Here is a 9,637-nt window from a genome sequence, read left to right as displayed (position 1 = left end):
CTCTGCAGTCCCCCTCTCTAACTTTTTCTCTCCTCGACTTGCAAACCTGCCCAGCCGGATCTACTTCCCAAAGGCAGTGCGCAGTGATATCATCTCCCCTGGCACCTACACTGACTCAGACAACTCGTGAAAAATAAGGTTTCCGAGTGAATTGCATCTTAAATGTCATCCACTACTAGTAATCTTTGTTTGATGTCTTCAGTTCAGATTTGTTTTAAACCACTTTCAAATCAGAAATAACCTAATATGTTAGGACCTCGCAGGCGGATGGATATGTTGCCTTCATTCTTGCCTCCCAAATCCTACCCATGCCTGAGGCTGCACAAAAGAAGGTTTGACATTAAACCTTTATTTGACATTTTCTATATGCCCAGGCATGTTCGCATTCCTGCCAGATTATTAAGGGCCAAATACTCACTTTGACTCTTGACAGAGGGTTGCTGCGGGCAGAAGTAAAGTCAAATTAACTTCTTTAAAACAAAAGAAAATCACCTTTCCTTCTCATTTTACTGCATTCTTTTGATAGGGTGTAATGCAAAAAGGCTATTATGTGAATGGGAAAAGTCATATGCAAAGCTGCTGAAACTGTCTATACAACTATATGGATTTGATTATCCAGACATCCTAAAACACATATTAAATAAGTATACTGACATTTTAGTTGGAGATTTCCTTTTTCTTACAGTTTAACATATACTTTAATCTTTGAAGTCCATGAAGTAGGTCCCAGAAGAACACCTAAAATGCAGATGACATTCTTGAGAGGGCTTGAAGTTATAAAGTAACCTGGAGTTAATGATCGTTGATTTGTTTCACAAGTGTGTTACTGTATAGACAGAGCCAGTCCCAGACCACTTTGTAAATTATATAATATATTTTTCTCTAAATAGGATTATTGAATGAAGTAAAGGACGACAATGGAAATAACCTCGTATCCCTTTTTTTAAATGACGTTTGCATTAACAACACTGCATTCTCAACGACGCTTCGACGAGTCACAGTTTTAAACAAGAATAATGTTATGAATTGAAAACAAACTCCTTCATTATTTTCAAAACTCTTGGTTTGTGTTAAAACAAAAACTTTTTTAACTTCAATTATGTGAAATTAACAACGTTAGTTATATTACGTATAGGCTAAGTTACGTATGCTAGTAAGTGCACTTGCTTAACTAAGTTAAAACTAAATGGGCTGGCTCCGGCCTATCCGTCTTCCATCGCTACACCCCAGCCACAGCTTTAAGGTCGGCTGACCAGCTGCTGCTGCTAGTGCCCAAGACCAGGCTCAAACCCAGAGGGCACAGAGCAGCTGGCCCCAGGCTCTGGAACACTCTGCCCCTCCACGTGAGGTCGGCCCCGACCCTAGGGGTTTTTAACTCTTAAAACTCACTTCTTATCTCTGGCCTTGTAGTCAGAGCGGAGCACGACTCCTGACATTTCCCCGTGTGTGATTTTAATCTTTGCTGTTGTAGTTGTAGTAGTATTCGTTTATTCGTCCCAGAGGGGAACATGGGTTGCAGCACACCACAAAGGCATTTAAAAAGATAAGCCAATACGTCACTGACAACAACATAGACACAGATTAAAATGAACAGACATAAGAAAAACAGATATCGGCAGACATGAGAAGGGTCCTCGGCCCTCATTTGCGAAATAGGGACGACAGGGCCAGACCAGCTGGGTAAACAGCGCGTCCTAGCCATCATTGATTCAGGACTTTGATGACTTGTTGGACGAAAGACAGCCGAGATCTGTTATTTTTGAACAGAGGGGCACGATATCTCCGCCCGCATGGCAACAGTTCAAGAGGCAAGTGGGTGCCTCAGGTCACTCACAATATTGGCAATTTTAAAACTCTGTCCTTGTATAAGCATTCTGCAGATCTCTCAATGGGACCAATCTGGTTAAATAAAGGTTTGATTCTATATTAGCAAATAAGATTCCTGTCAATTTACTGGACAATATTACGGCCCTCCTGACTGACTTTTTCTGAGCCTCAGTGGCATTGCCGAACCAGCATATGATGCCGAAGGAGAGCACATTTTCAATAAAAGCCTGATAAAACATCTTCACCATTCTGTTGCCGACATTAAAAGACAATAGTTTACGTAAAAAAAAACATTCTTTGTTGAGACTTGGCATTTATTTCCATCTCCTTTTTTTTTGAGGTGTTTAGAAGCAGGTTATAATGTCTAGCTTTGAAACTGTACTCGATAAATGTTAATTCAACTTTATGGTCACTTTGGAGGCTGTTTGTGTTTCTGTTGAATTATGTTTTGTAACCCACTTCATTCCCAACTTTAACCCTAACCCTAATATGTTCTCCAACACATTTATATAATCCAGAAGACACATTTCCATTTTTCACTTAATCTCTGCAAAGATTGTGACATTGTTCGAAATTGTGAGTTAGTGTATGCCATGGTGACTTTCAAAAGCTTCTTAGGTTTTACCTATTTCTAATATATGGGTTAATGTGGGGGGTAAAGCAACTAACATTCTGATTCATGCAGCAATGACAATAAATAAAGGCATTCAAAGTGCAAAACTACAAAGGTCCTATGGTGGAGCCCTGCGGTACTCCACGGCTCTAAAACAAGCTGTTGAGTAGCACTGAGATGCCTTTATACAAGAGAGATTATATCATTTAAACAGAAACATGAGTGTAATGTCAACACAAAGTAGACATAGATAAATTATCATGTAGTCATATGAGGTGAAGACTCCCTAAGGTCAAGTTGAACGAAAATAGACCATCCAAGAGCTAAAACGGGACTGTTTGCAACTTGAGTAACTCAGTGTCTGCACCGTGTTTAGAGCAGCATATCAGGACAGAGGTGTTCAAACAAAGTTTTTAATTTGATCCCATGCTTAACATAGATATGAGAATGCTGAGCTATAATAATCCTGAATGCATTTGCAGGATAATAATTTAAGGTAAAACTAGGCCTTTTTATAAGTTGCACATTTGTTATACACCGAAGAAATATCATGCAACCAGAGACAATTATAAATAAAGCTACTGTTTCTAGAAGACTACATTGAGTTTGCACAATCCTTATGGTTTTTACTTATATATGTATTTTTTAATTTTTATTGCATTGTTGTGGAGCCTGGTTCTTAAGATTTTCATTGCCAAAACTACGCTTTTAGCTATTGTGCGTATGACAATAAAGCATTCGAATCCTATCATATGACCATTATGATGTTTGTATGGGTGAAAATGTTGTATGTCACTTTACAGTCTTAGAGAAACTTACCTTTTAGGGATTTTGGGGAATACGAAGAAACATGTTCATCAAAGTTGCATCAACTCATCGTTGAGCTTTGTGGGAATAAAGATCTCCAAATGTCTTTAAAAGTAAGACATTTTCTTTACTTTTTGCCAAGAAACGAAAGACTCTCCGAAATAGTCAAATCTCTTGTTGGCGCCAAAGGATCATATGTTTTAATTAAATGTAAAACTAAGTCTTTTTTTAAGCTGCAGATTTGTTCTAAACAACCGAAACAGGCGATTCAATGACTGTTCATTCAGACCTAAATGAGTACCATGGCCACTAGGATGTTTTTAATGGGTCGTTTCAAATCAATCAAAAGGTAACTTTAAGTCGTGATAAACTCACTTTCTAGGCATAGTGTGTTCATATTATGGGGTAGAATATGTTCCTATAGACTCATCGTTGAGAATCATTGGAGGAAAAGTATTTATACTTTCTTTAATAGTGAGATATTTTTATATTTTTGTCTTTTTTTCGTATTTAACCCAACTGAAGACTGTCTCCGGACTGCACTGAGCCTCTTTGCTACGCTGAAGAGGTTCTGGTGTGTGTGAGAGGGTTCTGGTGTGTGTGTGTGTGTGTGTGTGTGTGTGTATGTGTGTGTGAGTGGGTTATGGTGTGTGTGTGAGTGGGTTCTGGTGTGTGTGAGTGGGTTCTGGTGTGTGTGTGTGTGTGTGTGTGTGAGTGGGTTCTGGTGTGTGTGAGTGGGTTCTGGTGTGTGTGTGTGTGAGTTGGTTCTGGTGTGTGTGAGTGGGTTCTGGTGTCTGGTGTGTGTGAGTGGGTTCTGGTGTGTGAGAGTGGGTTCTGGTGTGTGTGAGTGGGTTCTGGTGTGTGTGAGTGGGTTCTGGTGTGTGTGAGTGGGTTCTGATGTGTGTGTGTGAGTTGGTTCTGGTGTGTGTGACTTTGTTCTGGTGTGTGTGAGTGGGTTCTGGTGTGTGTGAGTGGGTTCTGGTGTGTGTGACTTTTTTCTGGTGTGTGTGAGTGGGTTCTGGTGTGTGTGTGTGAGTGGGTTCTGGTGTGTGTGAGTGAGTGGGTTCTGGTGTGTGTGAGTGGGTTCTGGTGTGTGTGAGTGGGTGCTGGTGTGTGTGAGTGGGTTCTGGTGTGTGTGAGTGGGTGCTGGTGTGTGTGAGTGGGTTCTGGTATGTGTGAGTTGGTTCTGGTGTGTGTGAGTGGGTTCTGGTGTGTGTGTGTGTGTGTGTGTGTGTGTGTGAGTGGGTTATGGTGTGTGTGTGTGTGTGTGTGTGAGTGGGTTCTGGTGTGTGTGTGAGTGGGTTCTGGTGTGTGTGTGTGTGTGTGTGTGTGTGTGTGTGAGTGGGTTCTGGTGTGTGTGAGTTGGTTCTGGTGTGTGTGAGTGGGTTCTGGTGTGTGAGAGTTGGTTCTGGTGTGTGTGAGTGGGTTCTGGTGTGTGTGAGTGGGTTCTGGTGTGTGTGAGTGGGTTCTGGTGTGTGAGAGTGGGTTCTGGTGTGTGTGTGTGTGTGTGTGTGAGTGTGTGTGAGTGGGTTCTGGTGTGTGTGAGTGGGTTCTGGTGTGTGTGAGTGGGTTCTGGTGTGTGTGAGTGGGTTCTGGTGTGTGTGTGTGTGTGTGTGTGTGTGTATGTGTGTGTGTGTGTGAGTTGGTTCTGGTGTGTGTGAGTGAGTGGGTTCTAGTGTGTGTGAGTGGGTTCTGGTGTGTGTGTGTGTGTGTGTGTGCGTGTGTGTGTGTGTGAGTGGGTTCTGGTGTGTGTGAGTGGGTTCTGGTGTGTGTGTGTGTGTGTGTGTGTGTGTGTGTGTGTGTGTGTGTGTGTGTGTGTGTGTGTGTGTGTGAGTTGGTTCTGGTGTGTGTGAGTGAGTGGGTTCTGGTGTGTGTGAGTGGGTTCTGGTGTGTGTGTGTGTGTGTGTGTGTGTGTGTGTGTGTGTGCGTGTGTGTGAGTGGGTTCTGGTGTGTGTGAGTGGGTTCTGGTGTGTGTGAGTGGGTTCTGGTGTGTGTGTGTGTGTGTGTGTGTGTGTGTGTGTGTGTGTGTGTGTGTGTGTGTGTGTGTGTGTGTGAGTGGGTTCTGGTGTGTGTGTGTGAGTGGGTTCTGGTGTGTGTGAGTGGGGTTCTGGTGTGTGTGTGTGTGTGTGTGTGTGTGTGTGTGTGTGTGTGTGAGTGGGTTCTGGTGTGTGTGTGAGTGGGTTCTGGTGTGTGTGTGTGAGTGGGTTCTGGTGTGTGTGGGTGGGTTCTGGTGTGTGTGAGTTGGTTCTGGTGTGTGTGAGTGACTGTTGAAGCCAAAGGTATGGAGGCATGAATGACATGTGTTGGCCCCTCCTCTCCTGCTCTGTGCTGCGCTGCTGAGTTTCAAGCGCAACAACCCGGAGAGCGCAGCAGCGACTTCACCGCTGCAACTTTGGTGAGTTGGATAAGCTCTCGTTTTATCAAAGAAATCACCGACGAACACTTTTGTGTCCTGTGGTGGTTGTGTTTTAATGCGTGGGGACGTCAGAGTGTGTGTGTAAACGCGGGTTGTGTTTGTCGGTGGGACTACTTTATCTCTCTCTTTCTGTCTCCGGGTAGATGACAGGGTTTTTTGGAGCAGTCGATGAGCGCGTTTGAAGTACCTTGCTGGTGAAGACAAGGGGATCGAGTACCTGTGATTTACCCCATCTACTCACCGAGATGAAACTCCTGTAAGCCATTTTCCTTTTTAAAATCACGCTGCAACTTTTTTACTTTAAAGTTATCGGCGTTGCCACGGCTGGAAGCGAGCTTAACCTGCCAAATACACACTTGGAAACACACGCTAACTTAACATGTTTATTTCCCCGGCAGGATGTGTATGCTAGCAGTCGCCTTGGCGGTGGGATCTGCGCACGGAGTAAGTCCCTTTTGCTTATTACTGTCCTTCAGGTGAAGTGGCTCTCCGCTCCAGCGATTATTTAGAGCACAGATGCAACGGGTTGTTGCTTTCAAACTGCTGCACAAAATACTTTTCCTGAACCTGTTGCATGTACATGTCTCAACCGAGCTTATTTGGCAAGTTTTAAAAACGTTTTAACATCATCATCTTCAAAGCTGGTTGCATAAAGATACGTTAACATGTTTATAAAGTGACTCATGTTGTCCATATGCACTTTGCAGAAGTGTCCCTACATGCATCACGCTGTGGGTGTCTTCAGTCTGGCACGGAGACATTTCTGAATATTTTTCATACTACACATCTTTAAGGACACTTCAGTGACCTATTTGACTCCAAGTGAGTTCTGTGTAGCACCATGTGTGCACTTAAAGCTTTGGGGTAAAGATTGCACTTTTTAGTAGCCCGAGGGACAGAAAAAAGCAGCTCATATTTGAGTTGGCCCGCTCAGTCATTTGCAATTCAAGCCCCGCCCCCCTGATGAATATTTAAATGGAGGAGGTTTTTAGGGCAACGTGCCTTTTTCTAAACCACACCTTTGCAAGACTTTCAGAGTCATCTGCTGCTGCAAGTGTCTCTCTTTAAACAACCTCTTTGTGCATTCTTATATTTCATTTATTACATGGGGGCTATTTGAAGGTATATCGCATTTTCAACGGCAGATAATCTATTCCTAGTTTCTCATTTCATTTTGTAAAATGATACTTTTGAACATCAGAACATACAATGCAGTAAAAGCTCATTCATTTAAGTACTTATGCAGTAAGACATTGAATTGATTTATTTAAAACAAGGGACAGTGTACATTAATCAACATATTAAAAACATGTAAAAGTACTCGAATTAGCCAAAAGGCTAGTTTTCATCGATCTTTGCCAGATGGTGATAGACATCCTAAAAGCAATAATAAAAGTACCACAACATTGTTATACCATTGTACACATTTACAATAGATTACATCACTGAATACAGATAGAAGCAAGTTATGATAATAAATAAATAAAACATTTACAATACACACGACATGACTTAAATATACCCCAAATTAAGCATTCTGAGATATTTAACCATAATAATAATAATATATAATATTTTTAAAGTGCCTTTCAGGAAACCCAAGGTCGCTTTACAAGTCGCGTAGGGGGGGGGGAGTAGGGGAAAAAAGGCAGACAGGTTAAGGGGGGGGGGGGGGAGTAGCGGAAATAAACCTATTAAACTAACTATACAGTGGGGAAAGCCTTGGTAAAAAGGTGCGTTTTGATCCCATCCCAGAAGTATTTATACGCTCCATACCCACATTTAATACATATACTCGTATACACAGAGGGGGTTGGAGTGTTTAAATGCGTTATTGAGACACATATTGGCCATCTGTGGCGACAAGGGTCAGGTTAGATTGTGAAGGGAAAGGTCAATGCGGCGCTACACCCACTACCTCCCAAATTAGAATGAGAAAGGGGAGTGGGGCTGTTTGATGCTGTCGTTCAAACATGGCTTCTTTCTAGTTAATTGGGCAGGACTTTAGGTGGAGGGGAGGCAACAGTGAAAGCTATATAATGTCATTAATGTCTGTGTGCTCCAACATTACATTGGTGTTACGTAAAAGCTCCCAAATAGTGTATAAGTACTGTCGTAGTTGAATTAGTTTTAGGTGGTTTAATTTTTTAAATATGTCCTTTTTTATGTTACGGTTGGTATTAGCTTGCAGAAGTTTACAAAGTAACTAGAAAACAAAGCTGTGGAGAAGATGTCTATAATAAATACTCAATTACAAGTACCTACACATTGCACAGTGCAGTACAAGAGTACATGTACGAAGCCACATTTCACTACAGCTTATAATATCATAATTTCACGCAATTTCAAGCACAGCAAAATAAATCTAAATCCTTTGCCAAACTTCATCAGTCAGACACACACCCTCAACCCTAGCAGTGTTAGTGCCTTGCTCTACGAGCCGAGCGACAGGGAACTGAAGTAAGGCGGTCGTCGTCTTTGACAGAGACGCTGACGGCGAGACGTTCAAGCGAATGAGCAGCAAACAGCTTCCTGCGTGTCCATAGGACTCGTCTGATGGAGCTGCATTGACTCCTCCACCCACTGCCAACCTCCCGTGTGTGTGTGTGTGTGTGTGTGTGTGTGTGTGTGTGTGTGTGTGTGTGTGTGTGTGTGTGTGTGTGTGTGTGTGTGTGTGTGTGTGTGTGTGTGTGTGTGTGTGTGTGTGTGTGTGTGTGTGTGTGTGTGTGTGTGTGTGTGTGTGTGTGTGTGTGTGTGTGTGTGGCTGAGTAGATGGATACGAGTGTGTGTGTGTGTGTGTGTGTGGGTGGCTGAGTAGATGGATACGAGTGTGTGTGTGTGTGTGTGTGTGTGTGTGTGTGTGTGTGTGTGTATGTGTGTGTGTGTGTGTGTGTGTTGGGTGGTCTGGGCTCCTGTAACCCTTGTAGTCGTGTCTTGAGCTGCTGTCCAGCCCAAAATGTATTTTATGTTGGAAATTATTATTATTACGAGATAGGGTCGGACGTTGGTGTCGATAATTCCCCATACCTTTTTAAGCTTGTACATATCAGTTCAAACCACTACAGTGTCCATGTATTCTGGGTGAAACAACAGTCGTCATGTTGTTGGACTTCAGTTCCTGCGTCTCCAAATAAAAGAAGTTGTGCGTTAAGCTAATAAACCGTCCTATCTGTTAGCTATCGTTTAGCGTCTAGTTAGCATTTCTGCAAGTAGCAAGCTTTCGATGTGGCTGATAGCAGTGGGTCAGCATTGTTTAGTTAGCAAGTTAGCTAGCTAGTTATGCCAAAACGAAACTGACTTCCCAAGCTAACACACGCAGTGCTACAAAGAGTTACAAACCACATTAAGCCGCTGGAACTGTGTGTATCTTTAGGAAGATCATGTTAGCATACATTAGCTTGCTTGCTAGCGAGTTTGCTAGCTAATTATGCGGCTAAAACCAAACGTTTGTTGAGGCTAACTTAACCAACTTGCTACAAGATGCTATCAGGAGGTTTGAACATTAATTTAGAAACACCAACTTACAGTTAACGAGGACATATGTGTGTCTTTTGGTCTACTTAGCTTCATTCGACATCTCAGCATCAAAGCCACATCTATAGCTAGCTTACTTTGACAAAAGCATGGTTGTTGTATTGATGGATTATCTTAGCGTTAGCTGACTTCCCAAAATGATGTTTCAGTGAACATACGGAGAGGGTGTCTGTCAGGGCTGCCACAGCTGTTGGCACAGAGAAAACATCACACTGGGGTGAGGAGGAATGGCGAGTTAGGGAGGAGGCATGGCGGGAAGGAAAAGGGAGGGAGAGTCAAGTGATCTTTACTATAGCTAGATGGTAAGGAAATGTACTTTTTACATTTGTTGGAATGCAAGATGGACGGGTTGGACACACTGTACACACTGTTTAATCGCAGGCTAGTGACACATGAGGATTTTAAAAACAAACGGGACACTCTTGGTTACGCTGCACGTG

At 42.8% G+C, this 9,637-nt stretch overlaps 1 protein-coding gene across 2 annotated transcripts in view; it reads left to right on the top strand.

Annotated features, from left to right (window-relative positions):
- Window positions 1–5,572: 5,572 nt before the first annotated feature.
- col4a6 (collagen, type IV, alpha 6) overlaps window positions 5,573–9,637 on the top strand; it is a 171,188-nt gene continuing 167,123 nt past the window's right edge. For both annotated transcript variants that reach the window (XM_071206609.1, XM_071206608.1), the window contains exons 1-3: window positions 5,573–5,642; window positions 5,807–5,919; window positions 6,062–6,107. In XM_071206609.1, coding sequence (XP_071062710.1) covers window positions 5,909–5,919; window positions 6,062–6,107 — 57 coding nt within the window. In that variant the 5' untranslated portion in view covers window positions 5,573–5,642; window positions 5,807–5,908. The remainder of the gene's footprint in view (window positions 5,643–5,806; window positions 5,920–6,061; window positions 6,108–9,637) is intronic.

The sequence above is a fragment of the Pseudochaenichthys georgianus genome, chromosome 18 (genome assembly GCF_902827115.2).
Source record: "Pseudochaenichthys georgianus chromosome 18, fPseGeo1.2, whole genome shotgun sequence".
NCBI lineage: Eukaryota > Metazoa > Chordata > Actinopteri > Perciformes > Channichthyidae > Pseudochaenichthys > Pseudochaenichthys georgianus.
Note: the sequence above shows the minus strand (reverse complement) of the source record. Positions and strands in the feature narration are given on the sequence as shown.